The sequence below is a fragment of the Lynx canadensis genome, chromosome D2, assembly GCF_007474595.2.
Source record: "Lynx canadensis isolate LIC74 chromosome D2, mLynCan4.pri.v2, whole genome shotgun sequence".
NCBI lineage: Eukaryota > Metazoa > Chordata > Mammalia > Carnivora > Felidae > Lynx > Lynx canadensis.
Genome location: NC_044313.2, coordinates 39,163,387 through 39,191,211, shown reverse-complemented (window position 1 = coordinate 39,191,211; position 27,825 = coordinate 39,163,387). Strand labels below are relative to the sequence as shown.

Genomic DNA, 27,825 nt, shown 5'->3' with positions numbered 1-27,825 from the left:
TTGGGTTTACAGAAGTTTATTAGAAATCTGACACTCTGACATCACACTTCGGGGTTGGCTTCTTGCGACCTGGGCATCCATTCCACTCTACTGGCTTGGGTTCTGAGAACAGAGCAGAAGTTTTGGGGTTCCCCAGAAGCCCGCCACGCCTATGCTGTGAGGGTGTCTGTGCCCATCACGTCCCCCTCCACGTGTGACGGATGCAAGAGCCCTGCCCCCTCTCCGCGTGGGCTCCTTCTGTGCACCGGGGTCCTGCCTGGGACACCTGGCCGGGTAGGAGCTGGGGGCCGTCCCCGTCTACCAATGTTCTTCACTCTCCCCCGTGGACCCTGGGACCCCGAAGCTCTTCTTTGGTGGCAGCTAAACAGCTCTGCTGCTTCCGGCATCGAGGGTTCATGGGAACATATTTCTTTGTTTTTTTCTCACTTGGTTTTACAGGAGACCCGGGTTCGTGCAGGAAGAGGGCTGCTCGTTTGCGACACCTATGGGATTCTGGCACCAAAGTGATGACCGGACCGGCTGTATTCCCACACATTTGCCGTGTAACTCCCAGGGGATGTGGAAGGAACACGTGTTTCTTACCCAGAACCTAGAGTGCGTGCTGGAGGAGTTGCTGTGGCACAAACTGGTCAACGGTGTAACTATTTTTTTGAGCTTGCCCATTCATCGAGCTTGCTTCCCAAGAGTAACGGGTCTGCTCCTCCTTGCCACAATCCCACAGACCAGAGGACGCTCTTTAGAAACAAATACCACGGTGAAATTCCTTTAGGGAAGGTCTGATTCGAATTTCTTCCTTCATTCTAAGCGGACTGTCACTTCCACAGCCCAGGGGCAGAGGGCTAGCCTGCCCGCCCCCTCTCCTATCTCCCCCCTCTTTCCTTCCTCTTCCCCCCCTTACATTTTAAACAAATGTGCATTTGTCACCTATTCTGCCACCACGCACCCGCACCCACGCGTGGCGGGGCCACCTCTCTGTGCTGAGTGTCTCCAGGGCACCACCCCCGTGGTCCCTGCCTGCCGGAGGTACTGTGTCCTGTGCTGCAGGCTCCACCGCCGGATTGTCGTCGGCTTTCAGGACCTTTCAGTTTACCTCATCTCCTTGGAATCTCCGGAAAGTTTATGTGGTGGGGAGGCAGGGAGTCCTCAGTGATGCTTCTGGAATGAGCCTCACTCATCCGGCCTGGTTTCCCCTGCAGGGAGCACAGTGTGGCATTGTGTCCCCGAGCGGCTGTGCAGCTCCGGCGGCACAGGGCCAGCCCCAGAGCACGCAGAGAATGCGGCCCACTGCTCGAGCTGCCCCCCTCCTGAAGGCCTGCAGCCGTGCCTTCCCTGCACATCCTGAGCCAGCTCGGCTGGGGCTTGGGGTCTATGGCTGCCTTCACACCTGCCTTTGAGATGCTTAAATAGCCCACGCATCCTTGGGCCTTCAGAGCTGGATTGCGGCATCTGACGCGAGATGGACAAAGAGGCCTTGCTGGGCCCCGTGTCAGGAGCAAGAGAAGCTCATTGGCTCTTGGGGCTGGAGCAGCCTTGTGTGAAATGGGGCCGATGGTCTCTCTTGGGGAAAGCACGGGGACTTCCCCACCCCCTGGCCAGGAAGGAGGAGCTTCTATTGGCTTGAGACAGCACGAGCTTCATCTGTGCCTTGCCAGAGGCGTCTCCAGGATCTGCCATGCCACGTGATGGTCCCAGAAGCCCAGCTACCACGGGGATGTCTGGTCACCCCTTGAAGCACTAACCTGTGAAGACCCCAAGCCCCCTGGGAGGGGGGCCCTCAGATGTCAGGAAACTCCAGGCAGGGCCATCGATCTATGCAGACCCCTTGCTGAGTGTCCCCTAGGCTGGAGCCTGCGGCTCAGAACAGGCTGGCGTCTGTGAGAGAGGACAGGAAGGTAGGGGCCTGCGGGGGAGGGATGATGGGGGTGGTGTCAGAGGTGGTCTCCTCTGGCTCGCTGTCCCCCGCGTCCAGGTCTTCGGTGAGAGACGGGATGATTCTGACCATACTGTCTTCGAAGTGCACCTGCTTCTTCTTGACCAGCGAGTCGGCTGGCTCCAGGGTCAGCTCGGTCAGGGTGTCCGGGCACTGGAGGGCACCGGGCCTCTTGGTCCCCTTCAGGATGCTCTTCATGTGGATGAAGAGGGAGCCGGTCCCCTCCTTGAAGGCCCCGTGGAAGGTGTACGTTTGCTCGGTGTCCCCAGAGCCAGTGGTGCTCACGGCACTGCCGGAGGGGTCCGTGTACTGCTCTGGGGGAGCGGGCGCCTCGGGCTTGGCCTTGCTCTTCTTCCGCTTGCTCAGCAGGAAGTAGGCCAGGCCAGTGATGATGAGCATGGAGCCTGGAAGGGATGTGGGAGGTCAGCATGCTGGGTGAGTGCTGGAGAAGGGCCAGAGGCTGTCCAAGCCCGCTGTCCCAAAAGGCCATCGCGGCACCCTCAGGCCCTCCTGCGCTCCAGCCTGCACATGTGACTTGTCCTCACGCACCCACTTCACATTCAGGGGACAGGCCTGATGCCCGGCTGAGGGACGTCAGCAGGGCCAGCGCTATGCTGGGGTCCTCACCCTCCTCGTTACCCAGGGGGCCCCATGCCTGAGGTCCCCCGCCTAGTGACAGCCGACTCTGGTGCAGCCCGCCTGGCCTCTCATCACCGTGCTTGGCCTCCCTGCTAAGACAGCGTGTCAGGCTGGACCTTCAACGGGTCTGCACTCTCTTCTGAATGCTGGGCTCCAGCGACTGATCTGGGCTTCCTTCCGCTCCCAGCAGCGGGGACATGCTCCTTCCTCAGCCTCCCCAGTGAACGCAGAAGAAAGAGCACATCCTATGGGGTGGGGCTGGCCTAGCACGGGCCCTCCTCCTGGGGGCCCCCCACCCCCAGCTTCCAGGCCAGAGGTCCCTCTGTCTCAGGCAGAGATTGCTGCTCTGGCCAGAGGAAGCCTCCGGGCGTCTCCAAGGAGCGGGAGGCTGTGGCTCGCTCTGGCCTCGGCAATGCTGAATCCTTCTCTGGAGTCCACTGAGGGCTGTGCAGAGTGGCCTTGAGAAGCTATGACAGGTGCATGAAAAGAAACCACAGGGAGAAAGAGGAAGCTCTGCCTTTCGACTTTGTTTCCCCGGGCAGCTGGCTTCCTGGCATTTTAGGTGGGTCACGAGAAGGGACAGAGTTTTCACAGCTAGGGAGGAGGGGAGAGGAGGGTATTAGCCGAAGAGGTCACGGACAACACCGAGGGGCGGGAGCACGGAGTCCTGGCTTCTACGATCAGACACCAGGCTGACTAGCAGGCTCTGTGAAGTTGGAGTGGGAGAAGATGAGGAGGCTTTGAGGGTCTGCCCTGGGTCCCATCATGGCATACCTTCCAAACCAGGCTGAGGAGTTTGCCCCTGAGTGGGTAGGCACTGGGGAGACAGGGATGGGTTTGTACAGAGAAATGACCATCTCACGCCCTCCGAAAGCTCTGACCACACAGAGGCATTGGAGGACAAGTCTCTGTGGGTGCAGCCTCTGAATACCTGCATGAAGGGACATTCTTGCCCCTTGACAGCATGAAGGATGTCTGACACTTCCTCATCCCCAAGATCTAGGCCGGAGAAGTCAATGGCGTCAGTGGGGGCCCCGGGAGCCAGTGTCCGTGAGGCCTGTGAGAAGGGGATTCAGCCCTTCCTGCTCAGAGCCCGTCTGTGGTGGGGGTTGCTGGCCTCCACTAACTCCTGGAGGTCCTACCTGGGATGGTCACGTGCCAGACCAGGACCGGGTGGAGAAAGCAGGCCACAGACAACAGCATGTATGCCAGGAACTTCTGGAAGCAGCCCAACCAGCGGGCTTTCTCCCTTGCTTTGTAGGCCAGGGACGCTGGCCGACACCTGGCGGGAGGGAGTCCAGGATTAGTAGGAGACAGCAAACAACCCAGACAAGCCCCAGCAACAAGTGAAGCTGTTGGAGGCTGGGACTGGGTCTTTCTGTGTCCATGTTCTCTTTAGTGACCTCTGGCTGAACACTCCCCAGGGGCTGGTGTTCTCACCATGGGTTCCACAGTTAGGGGTCTTGTCTGAGTCCCTCCAGAGGGTCCACAATTTTTCTGAAGTGCTGTCTAGCCCTGCCTTTAGGTCAAGGGGGAAAGGAGCCAAATGATATCAGGACTCAGCCAAGACTGGGAAGGAAACCAGGGCCCCATTGGGAGGTCCCCCGTGGAGTGGAGAAGGCACACAGTAGGGGAGATAGCCTGCTGGGACAGTTGTGTTGACTGTGCACTGCACAAGCTGCCTGGCCACCTGTATGAACAGGCTGGAATCCAGTTATACCTTGCTCACGGAATGTCACCTAGGCATAAGATGGCATCAGCCCGGAGGGGCTTTTTTAAAAACTGTCACACAAGGACCACACATGGGCCTGGCAGAGGCCTGATGCTGAGCAGTTTTCCTCAGGGGTGTTGCTTCCAGGTTTCAAAGGAGGAAAGGTCTTGCCTTTAGGTCTATCTCCTTCATCCTCTGAATTGGTCTGGAGCAGGGCTCTGCACAGCTGAATTCTGGCCAGGCAAGTTTGGGGGCAGTGGAGGGGCCTGGAGGATGCTGTGCTGGTCCAGAGCACCACGGCCATGGCCATGGCTCATTGGTGCCCTCTGGTGGACATTCTTTTGCGACCAAACCCGGGCTGGGAGAAGGGAGTCCAGAGCAGGGAGAAATGCCCCTTCAGCTTCAGGGCTCTTCCCTGCCCCCTCTTCCCTGCCCCTCCTCCTTCCAGAGAAGTTGCAAAAGATCCCTTGGCAGTAACATGCATCAGAAAGGAGGAAGCCCGTGGCCTCAGGGCTGGTGACCTTGGGAGGCAGCTGATAGCCTTGCAAGGTACCAGGACGGCTGGATTTGAGGCCTGGCTCTTTCCCTGACTACCTAGAAACCCAAGTGTTTAGGTTCTGAGAGCTGTGGTCCAGGGACAGCCCTTGGCCACATTGATGACAGCTTCTACAAACTGAGGCTTCCCAAGATCCTTGCAGCCCCTGACTTGTCCCTGGGTCCCAGCAGGAAAAAGAACCAGTTCTCAAATCTAGTTCTGCTTACTCCAAACCTGTCCGGCCTTCTGCAGGGTCCTCACCCCTCTGTGGGTGCCTTGGATGGCAGGTGCAGGTATGACCTGTTCTTGGTGGTGGGGACAGACTCCGCGGGGAGTTCTGGGTGGGAACAGGCCCTCAGTGAATGCTTCACTCTGCTCCCCTGGTTGGGAGCGGGGAAAGGAGACCACTGAGCCCTGCGGGCCTGATCCCATGTCTAGGCGGGGGCTGGCCGCACTGTGGGGAGGGAAGCCATCCGCAGCGACTGCAGAAGCAGAACGTCACCTGGGCTGTGGCCTCACAGGTGGGGGTATCTGGGAGCGTCTGGGGCTGGGAGGTGGTGGAGGGGCTGCTCTGGAGGGAACTTACTGGAAGCAGATGGTCAGCAGCTGAGCCACAAAGTAGGCCCCTTCACACACAGAGATGACAGCTCCTATAAACCTGTGGAGGAGACAGGTAAGGGAGGTGTGGTGCCATCTGGTCCGCCCTTCGCTCTCCCATAGCCTTTTTTCTCACAGCATCCGGGGCCCCTGGCCAGGCACAGCCAGCAGACTGACCAGGGGTCTCCCGATCTGATGCTGCCACTAAGCCAACATCTGCCAGGAGCTGCCTTCATGCCAGGACCTGGGCCTCAGTGGAGGGGTGGGGGCCAGGGCCCAGACATGGGTGAGGGAGTATGGGCCAGCAGGGGAGGCCGCCTTGATCCAGGCCCCTGTGTGGACACTGGCAGGCACATACTTCTACTTACTGTCACTAGGGGGACATTCACTGCTTGGCTGTAGAAACCTGAAGGCTGGATCTGTTCCAGACTCCTTCCCTTCTTCCTCTTTTCCCACTGTCCAAACCGTCTCCAGGAGGGGCTGGTTGTACTCCTTCCACGATTTAGAGTCACTCCCATTCTCTCTGGCCTCACCTGTCTGACCTGAGTTTGGGCACTGCCCCCTCAACCCCTGCACTAGTCTCCCCTTCTCTGCCTCCCTGATTCCCTGCTTCCCCTCTCCCCTTCCTGCCTCTCCACTCTGCCACTACTGGGCTGCCCCCAGGGCTCCTTCTGACACCTGAATGTGACAGTATTCCTCCCAATCCAGAATGCTTCAAAAGTTCCCTGTGCTCCAAGTATGGTCCAGGGGCCTTCCAGTCAGAATCTTCTGGGAAATATGTAAAATCATAGATTCCTGGGTGAGCCTCAGACTTTACATATTAGAATCTTTGGGAATGGAACTTGAATGTTTTGTTGGAGGGTCCTACTGGCCCACAACATGGAAATTTCTTAGCATGCCTTTAAAGTCTTACATGAACTTCTATAGTCCTCTGACCACACGGGACGCTACTAGTGCCACAGGGCCTTTGCATAGGCTGGTCCCTCATGGAAAGACTCCCCTTTCCTCCTTTTGTCTGTCTGGTGACCTCTTGCTTCTCCTGGTTTTCCTGTGTGACCTGAGCCTCTGTGAACGCCCTTTGGCAGTTCCCTCTCTAATTCTTCCATGTAGCCCAGGCCCACTGCGGCTGGGGGCCGTGGTTTCCTCAGGTTCCTGGGCGTTGCCCCTGCTACTGACCAGCTGTGTGCCTATAGGCAAGAGGCTTGACCTTTCTGTGTGTCAGTATCCTCATCTGTAAACTGAGGGTAATTACACTGCTTCAATAACATTGCTTATAACAACTGAATGAATTGATATTTGCAAAGCCTTTCAAATGTGGCACATAATGCTCATTATATACATGTTAGTTATTATCTTTTTTCTTTCTCTCTCTGTGACCATTTAGTCATTAATCCCCATTCTCTCCTATTCTCTTTATGTCTCCCAGTATCTCCCTCTTACTCCTTAGCTTTTAAATTGGGTAACTAACATTTATATAATGACAACGATGCGCCAGCTATGTCCTAAGGGCTTTCAAATATCAATTCATTCAGTCCTTGTAACCATATTACTGTTGAGGCACTGTAATTACCCTCAGCTTACAGCTAGGGGCCTCGAGGCACAGAGAGGTCAAGATCCTTGCTGTGGTCACACAGCAGATCAGTAGCAGGGGCAAAATTTGAACCCAGCACTCAGACTCCAGAGCCTGTGTTCCTAACAAGCACACCAAGGTGCATGCTTTGTAAAACAAGCGTCATTGCCTGGGATGGGGGGGGGGAGGGGGCAAAGAGGAAACTGAGGCTTGGGCAATAAAGTGACTCACCAGACGTCCTGTCTGGTACTATAGAGGCTGTGCCTCTTGAGGCCAGGGAAGTCTGCTTACTCAAGTGGGGCAATGAATCCAAGGCCAGAGCCCTGCAGTGGCAGCAACATCCTCCAAACCAAGGCCTCTGCCCAGGGTGCCACACAAGCCACGCAGACCCTTCAGCTAATGGTGTGGCTGCTGTTTGTGGGTGCGTGTGAGGAAGACAGTGAGGGGCCTCACAGGGAGGAGGAAGATGGGAGAGGAAGCCAGGGCAGAGAGAAGTGAAGGACAAGCGAAAGCCAACAACAGCTCAGTTCCTCCTGGAGAGTGCGAGGGTCCAGGGGACACAGAGGAGGGAGTGGCCGTCCTACAGCCACTGCCATCGATGCACTGCCACTGCCTCGATGCGCTGCCATCGAGGACCGAAGACCGCTCTGAGGGAATGCAGAGGCAGGAGTCTGAGATCTGCAGGGGAGCCTGAGTGAGTGCAAAGGAGGACGGCAGAGGAAGAAGGAAGAGGGAGGCTGGCGTTTAGATGGCCCTTGAGGTGTGGGTGGCTGTGAGCTCAGGAGGGTGGTGGCTGCCCGTCCCGTGGGGTTATAGAGCAGTGCAGGGTGCAGAACCTAAGCCAGTTCACCGCGAGGGGCAGGGGGACCGGAGGCTGGAAATAATGTCTTCGAGGACGGGCCGCAGAGTGACCAGATGGGCACCGCGTCCTCTCAGGAAAGGGACAGAGCGGTCAGGAAGGGGCAGGGTTCTGGGCAGAAAGCAGTTTGCATTAAGCAGCTACGGACCTGACCTGTTACAGCAGGATGAAAACCCTACCTCTTACTTGAAGTGACCGTGTGGGTGAGCTGCACAACCGTGCGGAGAGGGGGAAGGCCGGGCCCGCTTCTGGATTCCGGAGAGACAGCGCAGAGCGGCGGGGACAGGCTCAGTGGGACATGGAAGGTGTTCAGAGCGAAGAGAAGTCACTTTCAGGCAGTGGGGGCTTCAGGCTCCGGGCAAGCTTCCCAGGGCAGAACGCCAGGAAGGAATATCAGGCTTTGGGAATGTCGAGGTGGGTGGAAAATCACCTTGGGTGCTCACCGGGATGAACAACGGGCTAGGAGGTGAGGTGGTGCAGGTGAGTTTGAGAAAGAGTCAGAAGCTCCGGGGGTGGAAGCTGAGTGACAAGAACTAAAATGGAAGCCAGGAAATGGCAGAGAGTATGGCCGGGAGACCCTGGCAGCTGCTGAAGGTTCTGGAAGAGCCCTGTGTTTATAGGTGGCTAATTGCGTGGTGGTGTGGACGTGGGCTGGAAGGGTGGAAGATGGGGGAGATGGTGGGTGTGACCCGTCTAGCAGGTTGAAGACCTGCCCTGGGCAGTGATGAGGGTGGATGTAGATGGGGAGGAGAGGGAGGAGCTGCAGAGGCAGCCTGGCCACCCTGCAGGCCAAGCCCAGGCTCCCTGTGTCCCTCAGGGTGGGGATGCCGAGAAGCTGATTGGTCAGAGCCGGCAGGGACCCAAGGCTTTCCTCCCTCCCTGGGTCACCACTGCACAGAGATCTCCTTCCTGCCAGGAGGCATTTGCAGAGGCAGCTGGCTGGGAAGGATGCTGGGGAGGAGCTACATGGGCCCAGGCCTGAGTGTGCGCCCTGTTGCTCTTAAGTTTGGTGACGTGGCTGAGCTGCTTACTCCCTCTGAACCTTTTAACCTGAGAAACTAGGACAGTGTGCACTTCCATGATGCGGTCAGAGTTAAAGAACAGGATGTAAATAAAACCTTTTGTGTGTGTGTGCATGGCATGTAGAAGGGCTCACATATATAGTCTCTTGAGTTGATTCCTCTCTCTTTAAAACAAGAGCTCAGTTAGTGGTTGCTGAATAAAGAAATGATTGGAAACATAGATGGGTGGGTAGAGGGCGGCTGGCTGGCTCGCTGGCTGAATGGATGGATAGATGGATGGGTTGTTGGACGGATGGGTGGATGGATGGATGGATGGATGGGAGGATGGGTGTGTAGGTAGATGAATGGAAGGAGAATTGTTTGATTTATGGGATAGTCCAACCAAAGCCCTGCCCAAAGCAGAGAATATCCTAGAAGCCCTCTCTACTTCTTCTACCTGTGGGATGTGATGGAGTTAGCATGGGAAAGGGGTGGGGGCTGCTCTGTGTTAGTCTGAAGAGACAGACTTGGGATGTGCCGAGCAGAACATGTGGGCAGGGAAAGCACATGCACGCATACTCACAGCAAATAGAAAGCCAGGCTTTTGAATCGTCCCTGGAGGAAGGTCTCAGTGCCCACGCCGATCAACACTAAGAGGGGAAGAAGAGAGGGGAGAGTGGGCCCACGTGCTCTAGCCAGAGCGTGGCCCTGTGGAAGGTTCCTTGGCTGTGGAGTGAGGCTTCTCCCTGGGGAACGGGAGCCAGGGTGGGCTCTTCTCCACATGGCACAGGGATTGGTGGCTGGGAAGATGCAGGAGAGCAGGGAGCCTTCTGGAATGGTCTCTGGAAGCCAGAGGGGTTTCAGGCAGAACCCCAGAAGTGCCCCCGGGGCACAGATGCCTGTCTTCTGCCCACATGGGTCGTCCCTTAGTGTCCCCAGAGACAGTTCACACTGACGGGCCACCAGCCCCTCTGCTCCACAGCTGTCTTCCATGTGGCATGGCCTTAAGGGCCCTCACTGTCCTGCAAGCCATACCCGTGTATGCCATGTGTCTGGGTCCGTGCTTGGCCGTGGGACCTCCCCAACCCCTGTCCCCTTGCCTAGCTCACTGTTGTAGCTATTTCTGTGACCTCGTTTCCACTCGCTGGTTTCATGCCTCCTGTATCACACAGTCCTGGCTCCTTGCTTTGGCCCCAGTGCTGGTTAAGCCCCTGAGGGTTTGCTCGGACACAGGAAGCTGATTAGCCTCGTCCGTCCTCCTGCTCTTACTTGGCGGTTGGTGTTTGTGCTCAAGCACCTGACCTTCCATTTGTCCAGCGTGAATTTCTTCTCGGATTCTCCTTTCTAGACTTGCTGGCTCCGGGCTGTCTCCTCACGGGGATTCCCTTGCTCTTACCGCTTCACTCAATGAGCCGTGGCTCAGACCCCATCCGCTCGCTTATGGAAACATTCCACAGACAGCACGGAGGTGTCCTGAAAACTTCCTCCAGGGCCTCATGGCCCAGTAACCAGAGTTCTTTCTGGTCCTAATTGATTACACTGCACCCTCTATTTCTTCTCTGGGCTCGGATGACCCCCTCTGCTATTGGCCGAATTGTGGCTTCACCTTGTCTCCCTCCCAGAAAATCACAGATGGCAGGGCTAGGCTGTTGTGTTTGGTAGCCTGTCCATGTGTGGCCCTTCACCTCTGCTGGTTGGGAGGCTGCTTCCTTTGATGAGTCCTCTCCTCCCTGGCAGAGACATTGTAAACTTTCATCCCCATGTCCTGAGACTTTTGTCTGCTGAAGAGCAGTGCAGAGCCCCTCACTTAGGCCATGGGCACCTCTCGCTCCCCCTTGGGGGGACTGGATGTGGAAGTGCTTTGGGGAGCAGGGCACAGAGTGCTTCCGTCCAGGAAGAGAGGGGCGGTGCCTGAGGATTTGTAGTGATGGAAGGCTCCGGTGTTCCCCTGGACTTGGTCTGGAGCTGTGGAGGGCCCCGTGCCCTCTCCAGGTTCTAGATGTTCACTGGCTTGTACCCCGTGAGGGGCCAGGGATGCTGGTCGGCCACACACATCCAGCGGGCCGGCGTAACCTACAGAGAGCTTAATGCTTTCTGCACGGTGGTCAAGCTCGTCCTGGCTCCTCAACAGCAGCCCGAGACACAGGGAGGTATATACTTCCTACCCAGTCTGTCATCTTGGGTAGTTCTCCCAAGGACACATGTCAGAAGGTAAACGATCTGCAGACCAAACTTGAGACTCTGGCTCCAGGTGATGGATGGTTTCCTGGTTTCCACTGTCGATGTGTGTGTGTGTGTGTGTGTGTGTGTGTGTGTGTGTGTGATGTGGTATATACTGCAGGCAAATGCCCATCTGTCTATTCAGTTTTCACTCAATGTATGTATCTTGCCCTGTCCTCAGCACTTAGCGTTTGTTAACTTTCCAAGTCATCACAACAGTGCTCTGTGAAGGTACTAGTGTTACCGTCCTTTTACAGAAAGGAAACTGAGGCACAGAGAGTGTAAGCAAAACCAACCTACCAACCAAGGTCATTCCTGCATTTCAACCTCACATCCGCCAGTTAATAGCTGAGGCACGCAATCTCTTTGAGCCTCAGTTTCCTCGTCATCCCTCTTGCACAGAATGATTATAAGGATTCAGTAAGCTAACTGATGCCAGGCACACCACAGTTGCTCAGTCGCTTGTTAACTTTCGGCGGGTGGCTTCGTTCACATTTGTAGATTCGCATGCTTTGTGGCCAGTGGCCAGCAGGTGGCAGGAAAGGGTCTTGGAAACAGCCCTTTGCCCTGGTTTGTTAGGCCTGTGGAGAGGTATTTTGATGCCTTTTGATGGAAACAGAAGGTCAATAGTCAGAGGGGCATTCTAGGAATGCTGTAGAGGCAGCACTGGTCTGCGATTAAAAAAAACAAATCAATGGAACAGCAGAGAAAAGAGAGAGCTCTCTCTTTTCTCAGAGGGGGCCTTGGGCAGTCCATGTGGACTGAGGCTGGCGGGTGGGTCTTTAAATATCAGCCCCCACAGGATGGGCAAGGAGGGCCTTGAGTGTTTTGGAGAAGTTGAGCAACATGTTCAGATTGGCATTTCAGAAAGCATCCTGACCTCGGGCAGACAGGGCAAGAGGCTTTGGTGATTGGCCGAGATCAAGCAGCAGACGTGAGGTGGTGACCGAGAGACAGGACCGTGGTCTGGCTGCTCCTGGCCCCCCCATCTCCTAGCACACTGGTAGCCACGAGCTCTGGTTTTGGCTCCTGCTGGCGTGCCCAGGTGCCCTTGCTCCCCTGTTTAATACTAGGGTGCCAGTAGGCACAGGACCCCAGGAGGGGAGGGCTGGTTCTGTCTGGGGGCTCAGACCAGGCACAGAGAAGGGCGTGCCTTGCCATTTCATCCTGGTTTTCATCTGGGTAGTGGAAGGCGGAAGGGTGGGACCAGAAGGCGTCTGGGTTTGGAGCCTCCCTGGACGTGACCACCCAACTGCCTCTCAGGGAGGTCCCGGCACGTGCCGGCACATTCCAGTAGGTCCCTACGTACATCTTGTTTAGGCTGCACAACGTCCCTCATGTAACTTATGGAAAAATCCCAGCACGCATCCTGGAGGAGCGGCACCTTGCCCGGGGCATGCTGTTGTAAAGGGCAGAGGGTAGCCAGAATCAGGACTGATTCCCAGGGGCCCCAAGAACCCCCAGCAGAGGAAGGACTCTGGTGACAATGGTGCTGGTGGGGAGGACATTTCCTGGGGGCCCTCACATGGGGTGATGGGGGTGTTACATGGATGACACCCTCGTTGCCATGGGCAGTGGACCACTGTGTCCCCCAAACCCAGCTGTGAATGGATTTCTCTAATGTCTGCCACAGAACGAGTCAGGAAACTCCTGCCTCACTGCCTCGATGATCTGCCGAATGTCTAAACTCTGGCTCATTGTGGTAGTAACCCATCTGACCCTCACCCCAGGCCTCTAGAAAGGGGCCATCAGTCTGAGCAGAGTCGTCTTCTGAATGTCAGAAGTAGCCGCGGCTGAATCTCCTTGCCCAGGGCAGTGCCCCCCAGAGACCCAAGAGTTGTCCTAATAGGCCAGGGTCCAAAGTCCCCAGCGGTCAGCCTGCACCCTCATTTATGGCACATCCTCTGTGCCAGGCCTGGGTAAAGCACAGCGGTGCAAAGGAAATATACCCTGGGGCTTGGGCAGACTGTCGCGGACCCAGGAAATGAAGAGCGGGGGAGGGTGGGAAGAGGCCACGGCACCCCGGGAACAGGACGAGTGCTGGCTCCATTCTGTCTGGAAGCCGAGGACGGTTCTGCAGGGAAGGAAGGCAAGGTGATGCCAGAAGCGTGGAGCAGCATGAATAAGAACCTGGAACCGCCGTGGCTGAAAAGGGCCAGGGCCTCGTCTCTGGGCTTCTCTGTGCAGTTCCTGGGACCAGGTAAGGTCACGGGTTCCACACTAGGGCAGTGACAGTGTGGCTTCCTGGGCCCACACCCTCAAGTCCTCTTGTACTTTGCAACTTCCTCCTGTTCCTCCAAGGGAGCCAAGTCCATTGAGAAAGCTGTGCCTCGTGGTGCTGGGAAAACCCTTGTCCCTGCGGCCTGGGTGCAGACACGTACCCTGGGGGTTGGACTTGTTTCTACGAGAACTTGCTCTTCTCCCTAGCACTTATCTCCCCAAAGGTCTCCCGGGCCTCTGAAGGTCACACTAGTTGCCATGACTAAGGTAAGTGAGCCAGGGATGGTCTTGTGAAGATGTTCCCACGGATCCCTGGGGCAGCCACACTCCCAGACACCTGATAAACTAATTGCTGGGCTCTATGGCAGAAAAGGAGAGTGGATGCCCATGTACTCTACACAGTTAGGTGAGAGAGATACCTCTAACTTTAGCAACGTGATTTGGGGTTTCTTTGTTACAGTAGGATGTGTTAATGGAAGCTGCCCACAAATTCTTTGCAATGCCTCCCATCAAGAGGTGGAGTCTAACTCCCCTCCCTTTGAGTATGGTCTGGCCTTAGTGACTCAGTTCAGTAGAATGATGTAGACAGTTCAAGGACTTACACTGCTAATTCACAAAGAGCTTCCACGCAGGCCTCTTAAAATGCCTGTTCTGGGGCCACCCACCCACCACGTAAGAAATCTGATGCTCCCGGGACCATTGTGTGTGAGGAAGCCATGTAGAGGGAACGCCAGAGAAAGAGAGAGACGGACAGATACACAGCCAGCCCCAGCTGGTTCAGCCCTCTCCACCAGGCAAGTTTCCGTGAGGAAGTTCCGTGGACGTCCCAGCCCCAGCAGGTACCAAGTGGAGAAAAATGGACGAGCCAACCCAACAGTCAGAACCAAAGCTCCAGACATTCAGCCCTTGAGGAGTCATTCCAGCCACCCCATCATCATGCGGCAAAGATGAGCCGTCTCCACTGTCTCTGCCTGAATTCCCGAGCCACAACATTTTGAGCGTAATAAAATTGTTGTAGCCTCAAGCGACTAAGTTTTGGAGTGGTTTTATTAGGTAGCCACAGAACTGGAAAAGCAGCTTATCCTATCTTCTTAACTACCTGAGGTTTTTGGCCCGGAAGTCCCTGGGTCTGGTCTGGTCTATATTCTGACTCTCAATGTTGAGCGTGCGCCCAAAGCCCCTTGGGCCTCTGGCCCTTCTCACCGGTCCTCAGCTTGGTTGTCAGAAAGCCAACTTGTGGGCTCCCAGGTCCTGTAGCAACTCTCCCCCTGCTCAACTTTGGGCACGGGCCGGGAGAGGCAGCTCATTAGGAGTGGGGGTGGGGTCTCTAGGATCCTATTCGCTGGTATAATAGCTTAGGATTTCATGCAGGATCGGTGAGGCTCTGCCTCATCCAAAGCGGTTCCCTTCTGCAGATTCATTTTACAAAGGTTCCCAGTGGAAAAAGTGAGGAAAGCAAACACTGAGGCCCGTCTACTGCGGGAGAACGCTGTGACTCGTATCTAGCACTCACCCCAGACAGCCACATCAGCCTTTGCCATGGCAGCTCCCCGCCTGCTGTTCTCACTGAACTGTGCTGGGAACGCACTGTCTTTGGGAGGCCCCACAGTGCCATGTGATACAGATACAGGACTCCAAGGCCGTTTTGACTGAGGGTCTGGAGCTTCCCAAATGTTTTTCCAGGGGACTAGTTTCCAGAACTGGGGTATTTCAGAAGCCAAGAAATGAGCATGATGTGTGGCCTTCGATTGGAAGGAGGGGTGTTAGGTGAAAAATGGGACGGGTGTGTGAGAAGTGGTTTGGCCATCTTGTCTCCTGTGCGTTTGTCTTCCCAGGACCGTGCGGGCATGGGCCACCTGCTCTCTCCGAGGCCTCTTGTCAGCCCCGTGGATGAGAATGGGTATAGTCCTTGCTTGGTGGAATCGGACCTAGGAACAGGTTTCCAAATTTAGGCAGGGCTGTCTATAAGACACAGAGAAGTTTTGGCATCCGGCGAAGCCAGGACCGATGTGAGGTGAGCACAAAATTTAAAGAGGCGCTCGCTCTAAATTTAAGACCTAAATATAAAGAGGTGCTCACTCCCACGGTGATGCGGAGGCGGCATTGGCCCTTTTGTGACCATGGCAACGGGTGTCTCCAGCCCTGGCATCCAGAGACGCACATGGCCCAGGGTTAGGGAGCCTCTAGCTACTCCTGGAATCTGGCCTGTACTCCTGGTCCCCTTTCCTCCTGACAAGGCAGCCTGGCTGGTGTCTCTGCAACGCTGGCTTCACGGGGCTCTAGTTCAGTGTGAAATGGACAATCTGTGTCAGCAATTCACTCCGACAAATGGCCCTGAGGCCTTTTCCCAGAGCTGGGCGTGGAGACAGAGGAGCGGACAGTTCGACCATGGAAACAAACACCATACATGTCCCCAGAATCAGGGCTTCATTACGATAAATTCTCTGTAAGAAAAACTTGCCCCTAAGAACAGCCTTGATCCCTAGATGTGTTGTTGTCATTGTCGTTGCTGTTGTCGTGCTGCAGGTGGGAGGGTGGTGCTGGGCAGAACTGCCATGTAACTACTTTTATACCGCCATCAAGTGACCCATTGACTCCTTCCAACACTCCCTGTTATCTGTCCCTCAGGGCCCTGTTACCTCTCTTCCCAGACCCACAGCGCCACATTAGGAGCCCCCCACCCCCCGTACAGTCTGCCCCACCTTTCTGTCTCCCCCCTCCTGCACCGTCCCCTGGGGGAGGCATCCTACTTGGTGCCCATTAGAGCCACTTCTTCCTCCACAAGCATTTGTGGACAGGCCTGGCCTCCTCACCTTGTCCCCTGCCCTCTAGCCTCTGTCCTTCCTGTCTGGGCCGAGGCATGGTATTTTCTTCTCCCAGAGGCCAGGGCTCTCTTCTGAGTTGCCTTCCTGAGTGGCTTGTTCTAGTTCAGTTAGCAGGGATCAGAGGTTCTGGCCCGAGACTCTGTGGTGCACCGCTTTCTGGGCATCCTTCTAGGTGTCTTGATGTGCTGGTCTCAGAGCAGGGGCGGATGGGAGCTGTGCGGGTACTCGGCTGTGGCAGAGAGAACGTGAGGCCTGATCAGGAAAGCGGAGCCCCGGCTTCTCAAGCAAACCATAACCCTCTCGTCTGCTTCCTCTTCCGGAAAATGAGGGTAATAAAAGCATACACAAATGGCTCTGAATGCTCAATCTTAGTACATTACAGAGTGCTGTGCAAATGTAGACGATGGCTCATAGAATTATCAGGAGAGGCAGGTTGTTCCTGCCCGAGAGAGGCAAGTACTCTCAAGGGGGAGGAGAGGGTTTATTCTCATCCTTTCCTTCCATTAATACACAGTGTTATTGTGGCTAAAGAGCTCTTCTCTGCACACTGATGTTGTTCATTGATTTTTCTGCCTGAGGTCCCTTCTGCAGGCCTGATTGGGATATCAGTAGTCCAAATCCCCATCCATTTCAACATCTCTTGTGTCACGTCCTCTGTGTGACTTGCTAGGGATGCCAAGGGCTTAGGACCAGTGTGCTCATGAGGACGTGGCCTGTCCGTGGTGCTGACTGCTGAGGGGCTATCCTGGGGGCCTCTGGCCTCGTGCTGCTTTTGTCTCAGTACTGACCTCATGGTTGGCTGGGGGTTGTCTGTTCCGACTCCATCACTGGGTGGAGTCTTGATATCTGTCTTACATTCAGTGCGGTGCCCTGATGGCAACAGAGGTCACTAGAGGTCACATTACCTGGCAGTGATATTGGCTCTGGCTGCGTGGGGAGCAAGATGAGAATGTCATATTCACTGCTGCTGAGGGCAGCCTCATAACTCACCACGCCATGGTTGTCTCTCCTCTTCTTCCTCAATTATGGTGTATCTCCTACTGGTCGTAGGATACACAAGGACATCTCGGGTAAGGATGTACCAGCTGATGACAATGGCTGGGGATGGTTTAGGTTCTGAAAAGGTCACAGCTCGTTGTAGAGGTAACAGCTACACTTGCACCATTTCTAAGAACATGAAGATGTTGGAGCCAGTTGCTAAGGATCCACTGAGATAATGAGGTAGTAGCTGTAGACTTCTTAACCCAGGAGAAGCTTTGGCAGAGTCTGAGCTTGGCAGGGAGGTTTACCTGTATGTTGAGAGACGTTCAGCTGACACATATGGGCCAGGGTTCAGAGACACTGGGAGAAAAGGCCAAGATTTTATAGTAGAAAATTCTAAATATTCAATTAGAAGAGATTTTAGAGTATAGTGTGGCAGTGAGTACCCTTAATACCTCTCACAAGCTTGTTAGGGAAGAATTTCCCAAAGGCAAGATTTTGCACCTGTTCAATTTTCTAGACTAGATTCTTTTAACATGAGCTATAGACCAAAGTTGACCATCCAGGAGGTCTACTTCATCTGGCCTTGTAGAAGTCCTGGGGTAGATTGCAGTAAGTAATGCCCCTCTCTGTGTCCACACCCCTTGTTTTGTGACTTTGCAGTCCCCCGCATTAAAGCGAAGGTTGATTCCCCAAGCCCTCAAATCTGAGCTCAGAAATGTGACTTGCTTCGTGCAAGAGGATGTTATCAGGAATCATGCAAGCAATGATGTGAAATGAGTTTGTGAACTTGGTCTGCTCTCTCCTGCCTCTACCATCATCATGCACAGCTACCTGAGCCAACCTGCTGGAGCATGAGGCACGCAGAAACCAGAGTGGCCCTTGTATCCTTGTAATACTACACTCCCACCCTTCCATCCACCCCCAGACAACCACTGACCTGCTTTCTGTCATTGGAGATTAGTGTGCATTTTTTAGAAGTTTATAAAAATGGACTCATACAATATATACTCTATTTTGGCTGTCTACTTTCATTCGGTATAATTACTTTGAGATTTATCCATGTGGTAGCACATATCAGGACTTATGCCTTTCTATTGTTTATTTTTTTTAAGTTTATTTATTTTGAGAGAGAGAGAGAGAGAGAGAGAGAGAGAGAGAGAGAGTGCATGTGAGTGGGGGGAGGGGTAGAGAGAGAGGGAGAGAGAGGATCCCAAGCAGGCTCTGTGTTGTCAGCTCAGAGCCTGATATAGGACTCAATCCAACAAACCATGAGATCATGACCTGAGCCAAAATCAAGAGTCAGACACTTAACTGACTGAGCCCAGGTGCCCCTACGCCTTTCTATTGCTAAGCAGTATGGATATACTTGGGCTGGTTTATAACTCATCTGTTGACGGGCATTTGGGTTGTCTCTAGCTTCTGGCTGTTACAAATAAAGATGCTATGGGGTGCCTGGGTGGCACAGTCGGTTAAGCGTCCGACTTCAGCTCAGGTCACGATCTTGCGGTCCGTGGGTTCGAGCCCCGCGTCAGGCTCTGGGCTGATGGCTCAGAGCCTGGAGCCTGCTTCCGATTCTGTGTCTCCTTCTCTCTCTGCCCCTCCCCCCTTCATGCTGTGTCTCTCTTTGTCTCAAAAATAAATAAACGTTAAAAAATAAATAAATAAATAAATAAATAAATAAATAAAAACAAAGATGCTATGAACATCCATGTACAATCTTTTTGTGGACATTGCTTTTTTTTTTCTCTTGGGTATCAATAGCTAGGAATGGAATGGTGGATCATATGGTAGTTATATGTTTACTTTTTAAAGAAATTGCCAAATCGTTCCCAAAGTGAGTGTACCATTTTACATCCCATGAGTACTGTATTACAGTTCCACATCCTTGCCAACACTCAGTACTTGGTAGAAAGCCATTCTAATACTACGTAGTAGTATCTTATTGTAGTTTTGATTTGCATTTCCTTAATGACTGATGATGTGGAACATCTTTGCATGGGCTTATTGGCCATCATGTATTTTTGTCAACTTGATTTTTCATTCTCTTAACATTATATTTTGAAAAGTGAAGTTTTTAATTTTGATGGCATGCGATTTATCAGTTTGTTCTTTTACGGATTGAACTTTTGATATTATAAATAAGAAACGTTGGCTTAACTCATTACCTAGAGTTTATCCCGTAGTATAAAAGTTTTTTAGTTTTAGGCGTTCCCGGGTGACTCAGTTAGTTAAGCTCTGACTCTGGCTCAGGTCATGGTCTCGCCGTTGCCGGGTTCCAGCCTTGCATCTGGTTCTGTGCTGACAATGCGGAGCCTGCTTGGGATTCTCTCTCTCTCCCTCTCTCTGCCTCTCCCCCACTCACACACACACACACACACACTCTCAAAAATAAATAAACATTAAAAAAATAAAAGTTTTGTAGTGTTAGGTTTCACATTTAAGTCTATAATCCACTTTAGTCTTTTTTTGTGTATGGTACAAGCTATAGATAGACATTCATTTTTTGGTAAATGGATTTTCAATTGTTCAGTACCATTTGTTGAAAAAGTTACACTTTCTACACTAAATTGCCTCTGTACTTTTGTCAAAACTCTGTTGTTTATAAATGTATGGGTCCGTTTCTGGACACTATTCTGTTCCATTAACCTATTTGTCTTTCTTTATGTCAATAGTGGATTGTCTTGACTTCTGCAGACTTACAATAAGTCTTAAAATCAGGTAGTGTTAATGTTCTAACGTTTATTTATTTTTCAGACAGAGAGAGACAGAGCATGAACGGGGGAGGGTCAGAGAGAGGGAGACACAGAATCTAAAACAGGTTCCAGGCTCTGAGCTGTCAGCACAGAGCCCGACGCGGGGCTCAAACTCACGGACCAAGAGATCATGACCTGAGCCAAAGTCAGACGCTCAACCAACTGAGCCACCCAGGCACCCCAGGTAGTGTTAATGTTCTAACTTTGTTCTTTGATTACAACATTGTTGGGCTATATTAGGACCTTTGTATTTGCATGTGAATTTTAGAAGCAGCTTTCAGGTTTTGGAAAAAACTGTTGGGATTTTGACTGAATTTGCTTTTAAACTGTATGACAATTTTGGGAAGAATTGACATCTGAGTAATGTTGTTTTCTGACCCATGAGCAGGATAGATTTCTTTATTTATTTAGGTCTTCTTTGCTACCTCTAGCATTTTTTTTTTTTTAGTTTATTTTTGGGTCAGATTTATTCCGAAGTACTTCATATTTTTGACGTTATGTAAATTGTATTTAAAATTTTTCATTAAAAAAAACAACAAAAAAAATAAAAAAATAAAAATTTTCATTTTCTATTTTTTTGTTGCTGGTATAGAGAAATATGGTTGGTTATTGTATATTGATTTTGTCTTATGCAACCTTACTAAACCTTTTATTAGTTCTAGTAGCTTTTCTGATAGATTCCATCAGATTTTGCATAGATGATCATGTCATCTGTGAATAACAAGTTTTCTTCTTCCTTGCCAACCTGTATATACTTTATTTCTTTTTCTTGCCTTATTATACTGGTTATAATCTTTAGTACAATGTTGGCTCAGGTGGTGAGTGTGGACATTCTTGTCTTGTTACTAATCTTAGGAGAAGGTCATTTGATCTTTTACTTGTAAGTAGCTGTAAGGTTTTTGGTGGATGCTCTTTTTAGGCTGAGACAGTTTTCTTCTATACCCAGTTTGATGATAGGGTTCCTCATGAAAGAATGTTAAATTCTGTCAAATGCTTTGTATAATATAAGCTTTTCTTTTTCAGTTTGTTAATATGGTCGATTATATTAACTGATTTTCAAATGTTAACGCAATCTTACTATTCCTGGGATAAACTCCACTTGTGTATGATATACTATCCTCTTGACATATATATTTTTTGATTTGCTAAACCACTGTTTGGACTTTTACATCTATGTTTTGAGGGCTATTTGTAGTTTCCTCATGATGTTTTTGTCTGGTTTTGGTATTAGAGCAATGCTAGTTTATGGAAGAGTTGAAAAGTATTCCTTCCTTTTCAGACTTCTGGAAAGGTTGTGTAGAATAGATGATATTATTTTTTCAATGTTGTAGAATTCACTTGTGAAGCCATCTAGGCTGATATGCCACTTTTGGGGGATGACATTGTTGATGGCTCTGCAGGGATCACTGATACTATTGAGGATATCACCTCTAGCACAGAATAGCATTCTTGTAAGGACCTACAGGGGGAATTTCTTCTAGGTCTTGATTTCAAGTCAAGGTATTTGCCCAAGGTATTTGCTTCTTATTCTTGCATTCAAAAAGAAGACATTTGCTCACCCTTCCATATGGCAGTTTCCTGGTGCCGGAAAACAATGGCCACCCCTCCAGATACTCTATCCATGCCACACAAGCCATGTTTCTTCATCTGACTTCACCTGGCCTCTGGTGATCTAGGAAGTCTTGGGGGGAAATCCGCAGAAGGCTCTCCCTCCTCAGCACCTGCCACTTATATCTAACGACAATCTCTTTTGATAATAGCCCTCTTCAGATGGTTGTTCAGAACTAAGGACAATTTTAAGAGAATTGCCAGCTGGTAAAAAACAAAACGAGGCTACCGTCTTTCTTCTGATTTGATCACTACGTGTGGTTTAGAAATGATCAGTTTTTCTGTGGGCTGATCCTAATGACCCAACCTCAAACTGTGAAGGAAAATGTTATTCAGTAAAAGACTCTTCACATTCTAAGGACTCTGTGAAGGAAAATGTTATTCAGTAAAAGACTCTTCACATTCTAAGGACTCTTTCTCCTCCCTTTGCAGCTTCAAGGGTCATAGATTGCCTTATTCCTTTCCTCTGGTCTTTCTTCTTTTTCCATCCTTCAGGAAGAGCCCATCACTTATGCTCTATCATCCCTGTGTTCAACACATCCCTTTAAAAATTAACCAGCCCTGATTGAGAATATATGTGCCAGGCATTTTCATGCTTCAGTCATTGTTTTGTTGAATGTTCACAGCCCTAGAGGGTAAATACAGTCATTATTCCCATTTCCTAGGTGAAAAAACTGATGTGTAAAGTGGTTAGGTAACATGCCTAAAGTCACACACCTAGTAAGTGGTAGAGAAGAACACAAATTCACCCCTCCAACTCTACACCGCAGCACTTGGTGCTGGGATGTGTATTTATTGGCTTGTCTCCCTGGTCAGACCACGTGCTTCTCGAGGGTAAGGGTCAGACCATCCTAATCTATGTGTCTACGCGACACAAAATGGGAACTCAGCACATGTTTGCTGAATAAATGAATCCTAAATGGCGTTACAGATTCCTTGATTCTAAATCTAAGGAGGACACAGGCACAAAGAGGTAAAAAAAAATGCTTGACCCAAGTCATATGATCTTTCAGTGCTAAGGGAGCGGAACAGAAGTAGGGATATCTCATTTACTCATTGGAACAATCAGATCAGAAAAGAAAAACAGTCAACATCCATTTGGAGGATCTGAAAACAATGTGGTCTTGCTTGGGTAATAAATTCACGTGTGGACATGTTGAAGTGCACAAAGCTTCCGTAGATGGCAGGAAATGGTCACGGGGATACACATTTAAGAAGGATGGAAATTAGCATGGAGGGCCCAAGATGGTTGCCTCAGAAGCATTAGTTGTTGTTGTTGTTGTTGTTGTTTTTTTTGAAGGCTTTGTCAGGGCTAAGGTCAAACTATGCATTTGCTGTACTCTTTAAAAAATAATGAGAACATCTGGGTTTAAATGCTTCTTTTGTCTTAGGCTATATTAATAAGCCAAGTCTCCAGTTTGAACCGAATATTGGCAAGGAATGGGGCTTTGGGGAATGCGGCTCTGTCCTTTAGAGGACAGAAGAGGTTAATAGGTCAAAAACCTGGAACAAAACAAACCCTTAAGTGGTTCCAGGTTGATCTAAGATAGTTGATTTGTGAGAAAGAGCACATTGGCCTGACAAGCAGGGCTCATTCAAAACGGCCCTGTCTCAGTGCCGGCCCATTTCCCAGTTGGCTGTGTGGCACCCCTCTCTTTGGAGCAGTGTACTGACGGTCCCTGGATGTTCCACTGCATCCCTGCGAGTGGGCAGACTGGACCCCCAATACCACACCCGCTGTCTACTGGCTGTGCGACTTCTGCCAAGCTACCCGAACATTCTGAGCTTCGGTTTTCTCATTTGCAAACTAGGACTAAGGTCAGCACTTGGCCCTCATAGACACTGGTGGGGCTTTAGCAAGATCATGACTCTACTCTTGTTATCAGTTGTGCATCTCTGGACCCATAAATGGGAGGTCCTGCTGTGACAGTTCCCTCCGGAAAGGTGAGCAGATTTGTCTGTCCTCAGAGGAGGTCCAGGAGTGGATTTGGTAGTGCCAGGCAAAGTATGCATGTTCAGAGACAGGAAGTGATGAAATGTCAGTGTCTTTAGATTCAGGAAGTGTTTGGTCATGCTTACCAGGCTTCAGTGTAGCTGTGCCCAACTAGCTGTGACCCCACATGCCTGAGCCTGTGTATGGCGTGGCTTCGGTCCGGCCTCTTTGGGACCCTCTGTGTGTTTTACCTCCCACATCTTGGGGTAGCCAAGACATAGAAAGACGTGTTCTTTAGCCGGAGTTAGGTGGAAGAGTCGGGTCTCAGGAATAGACCATCATCAATCAGAATCTTGCCTCTTTGCTTCCTGTTTGTGAGACTCTGAATGAGGTGTTTCACTCCACCAAACCTCAGTTTCCCCCACATACAGTGGGGATGGGGAAGAGTATGATGATGGTTCAAAGAGTCATTATGAGGACAAAATGCAACACTACATGCAACACTACTGAAACAGGCAGTGCAGAGCTTGGCTCGCAGTAAATACTCAAGTAATAATGTTCATTATCGGCTCTCACACCCGAGGGGGCTGGAAGAACGATGAAAGCCCTCAAGCGCTGACAGTGAGAAGCCTCAACCCCGAGCCGCCATTGCTCTGAGGAAAGTTGCAGGGGTCTCACCAAAGGGCCAACACAGTGGGCTCTTTCCATTCTCTTCCCCAAAGACTCGGGGCTGGGGCTGAGGAGTGGTGAGGAAGTGCATGGAGATTCTCTCTCAGGGACTAAGAGGACTGCCAAAGTTCAAAGGGAAGCCAATCCTGCTTTCCAAGAACAGGGATGGGGACCAGTCCTGCGGGACAGAGAAGGGGCTCCCTGTACCTCTGGGCTCCCATCTCAGTTACAACCCACTTCCCAGGTTCCCTTTTCTGATGGTGGGTTTGTAGTGAGAATAAAGCCCAGGGTTGAACATCCCCTGGGGCCCGAGTCTCTAACTCAGGATGGCACGTCCCTGCCTTTATGCGGACACAATGAGAACCCGCTTTGAGGGTTGGACAAGTGGGCATCTGCGAGGGGAGGTGAGGAGCGCTCACAGTCTGTGTGCAGTTCCCCAGTTGTGCCTGCTTCTTTGAGTGACTCCAAGAGCCACATCTCAGCAGCAGAGGCACCAGACATCACATGTGCATGCACACACACACACACACACACACACACTCACACACATATTTCCTTCCATGCCAAGGAGGTAATGCAAATGAGTGAAGCCGGCCAAGGGTAAGACAAACGTTTTGGGGGGGGGGCAGCTCTGTGATGACTTGGAAACTTTATGACTGGTTCAAAGTCATAAAAAATCTCATGGGAGAGAATTTTCTAATTTTAGAAACACTTCCAGCTGGGTGCTGTCTGCTCGTGGCCTGTCTGCCCCTGTTCAGCAGTGGCAATGCTCTGTCTGTGCCCACTGGTGTTGTGGAGCTGGGCATGGGGGTGGGGCAGCAATGGCCCGTGGGACTACTGGACATCCTGAAGAAGCTTCATCCAAAGGGCCTGGGAGGAGAAGAAGAGATGAGCTCAGCTAACCAGGCCTTAGCCACTGGGCTTTGCCGTCGTGGTGGAGTCTCCTGGTCTGGTACCCTTAGAACCTCTAATAGTCCCAGATCCCATCTGCAGAGGGGATTGGCAGGTGGATTGGCAGGTGTCACCTGCAGGTGACACTGGGCAACCTTGGGCCACATGCTTCTCCTCATTTCTGGAGATGCCACGTTCCTTCTGACCAAAGGACCAGGGGCTGCGTTAGGTCTCCTGGGGTTTTTGTAAAGTGACAGCCTCTGTCTCAAGTCTTATTTCCTCTCTGGTAGCAATGCCCCTGTAAATGAGGCCCAGATTTCTCAACGGAGATTTCAACAACAAGAGGCTTAAGGGAATAAAGAATTTGCAAATCTTACACACTGGAAACGGGCCAGGAGTTTAGTGACGTTGGAAGAAACTTGAGATTTGCCCAAAAGCACCAAAGCCCCTCTCTCTAGCTTCCCACGTGCTCCCAGCACTCTAAAAAGCTCCAACAAGATTATTGGAAAGCCTGGCCATTAAAAGGCAACTTGTGGCCTATTTTTAGCCTGGATCTTATCAAAACCAAGAGGAAGACCCATCTTCAGCGTTAACAGCAGCCCTCTGCACAGAGATAAGAGTGTGCTTAAGAGGAGGTGTGTGTGTGTGTGTGTGTGTGTGTGTGTGTGTGTGTGGCTGCAGACCCTTCCACTGACTGAGATAAATCAGACTTTTAAACTGTCTTTTGCTAGGCTATTAGAAAAATAGATATGTCTTAAAACGGCTTCCTGACAGGAGGCAGCTCTGGGCAGAATATCACCAAGATATCTGATAGCTAAAAAGGATACATTATAGTTATCTGAAAACCAAGGCCTGGAGGAGGGCAGGGTGGGCTCAAGATCAACAGGGGTAGATCAGGACTCGAACCCCAGACACAGAAACACTCTATAGGTTTACCTTTCTCTCCCCGGGATGTGAAGTTGTGGGCGTCGGCATTCATTCCCTTATATGTAGGTAACAAGGTGGTTCTGTTGGAGGTGGGAGATGGCTACCCTGCCAGCCCATTTACTCAGGACCCTCAGCAGAGCAATTCCAGACCCTTCCTGGTGTCTGCTGGGCGGGGTTTCCTACTCTGAGAAGCAGGGGTTTTTTTTGGCCAGAGTCCTGGCCTTTACAAAAGTTGAGGCACCTGAGCTCCAGACTTGCTGTCCCTGTGATCTGCAGTGTGACCTTGGGCAAGGTCACTGCCCCTATTTGGGCTCAGGTGTTCCATCTTGCAATAAGAAGGGTGGCATTAGAGCTTCCCCAACAGCTGACTTCCTGTGCTGAGGACCTGGATGCTAGAAGAGCCCACTGGCCAGCCTCCCCAACAAGCTCTGAACCATGTCATAGAGGTTTCTCCCAAGAGGTTTATGCTCTCAGTTCCACTTAACTCGGCTCAGCTTATGCATCCTTGATCTTTCAAAATACCTGGCCAGGAGGTCCAGATCAGAAAGTGCTATCCGAGGGGGTCTGGGTGGCTCTCCCAAGGTCACACATCAGCAGATGACAGGGTGGGGGGCTGGAACCAGCACTGTTGGAGTCTGAGCTGGGGGACATTCCCTATTTGCCAAGACCCATCCTGGATTTTGTCCAGTGGCAAGGAAGGACCTGGTGATCAATGTGTGTCTCTTCTTTTTCCTAAGGGTCAGTGGGACCAGAGCTAAGAGCTCAGAACGCTGCCTTCTCACTTCCCCCACACAGACTCTGGCCATGTGGGGCCTATGGGACTAAAGGTTGGGGTCTGCACTGGGGAAGTGAGCAGGCAGAACTCAGGATCGTGGGTGCTCTGGTTCTGCTCTGTCTGTGCTTCCAGAAAGTCAAGCAGCCTGTGATCAGGCCGGGTAAGGGAGAGGAGCCCAGGGTAGGGAACCATTTCTTCTCCAGACCCACACTGTGTTCTTGTAGTCAGGCCACAGGGAGGGGGCTTGGGTTTCTACAGGACTTTCTGTTAATGAGGTGGGAGTGGGCCAAGGGAAGCCGGGGATCTCCATGTTTAGTCCTAGAGCTCAGCCTGCCCCAAGTGCTGGGAATTCTCTCTCTGTGAAATAGGGCTGTGGTTTGAGCTCTGTTGATCATCTTTATAACTATACGGGGAGGCGTCTGATTCTCACATTGGCCTGGTTTTTTATACCTTCACCTTCAGACCCCACCTCCACCTCACAATAGCCCTCCAGGAGGTAAAGCAGACCCTCTCTACTCAGTTCCCAGATGAGGACACTGAGGGCTCCCAGGGTCACATGGGTGGTGGGTTACCAAGTGGAGATTTGGCATCAGGCTCCCTCACTCAGGCTCACCCCACTGCACCTGCCGCTGCCCTGCGAAACAGTGTTTCTGGAGGCATTGGGAAGAAAAGTGAGAGCAGATGTGGCCCGATGTGTCCATCTGTCCCCAGCCTGCTGGCGCCCACCCCTTGAGCAGCCATGTCTGCTGTGTCCAGGGCGCAGGGGACTGTAGCAGGGAGGCGGGGTCTTACCTGCAGCAGTGGTGATGCCCAGGAGCCGGCAGGTGTATTCCAGCCCAGTCCAGAACATCTGTAGCTTCATGGTGCCAGGGTCGAGGGCAGGGTCCTAGTAGGGCAGGCAGCAGAAGCTCCGGCCTGAGATGCTCCTGGATGCCCGTGTGCAGGGGGAGGCTGTGGCTGTCGGCTCTGGGCCCCCGTGCCCCGGGGCCCTGCCTTCCAAACCAGTCCTGGCCACCACAGCCTGGCCGAGGTGTGAACAGGGCTCACCTTCCCGGCTCTGCTGCCTGTGCCCTTGCCAGACGCTCAGCTTAATCATTACCTTGGAAGAGTGCCCCTGCCGCTCCGCGCAGCTCCGGCCTGGCCCAGAGTTGCTGCGGCTCCAGCACGGCCGCTTGAGA

General features: G+C 52.0%; 1 protein-coding gene across 3 annotated transcripts; it reads right to left on the bottom strand.

Annotated features, from left to right (window-relative positions):
• Window positions 1-27,805, bottom strand: TMEM72 (transmembrane protein 72). 3 transcript variants are annotated; one of them, XR_003972927.1, is made up of 6 exons: window positions 27,440-27,805; window positions 9,426-9,492; window positions 5,402-5,473; window positions 3,712-3,851; window positions 583-2,334; window positions 1-102 (listed from the first exon to the last, which is right to left on the bottom strand). XR_003972927.1 is itself a non-coding variant. In XM_030335018.1 (5 exons), the coding sequence occupies exons 1-5, from the start codon at window positions 27,507-27,509 to the stop codon at window positions 1,856-1,858; spliced, it is 828 nt and encodes a 275-aa protein (XP_030190878.1). In that variant the 5' UTR covers window positions 27,510-27,805; the 3' UTR covers window positions 1-1,855. The 3 variants fall into 3 exon arrangements, 1 of the variants encoding a protein (XP_030190878.1); XR_003972926.1 differs by having other exon boundaries at window positions 1-734; window positions 1,091-2,334; XM_030335018.1 differs by having other exon boundaries at window positions 1-2,334.
• Window positions 27,806-27,825: the final 20 nt, after the last annotated feature.

Bases quoted from the DNA above. Each gene is read 5' to 3' on its own strand.
- TMEM72 (XM_030335018.1), bottom strand. From the start codon at position 27,509: ATGAAGCTACAGATGTTCTGGACTGGGCTGGAATACACCTGCCGGCTC. The intron at 9,493-27,439 runs GTAAGACCCCGC...TTCCCCTCTTAG, and splicing joins GGGCATCACCACTGCTGCAG to TGTTGATCGGCGTGGGCACT. The intron at 5,474-9,425 runs GTGAGTATGCGT...TCTCCTCCACAG, and splicing joins AGCCTGGCTTTCTATTTGCT to GTTTATAGGAGCTGTCATCT.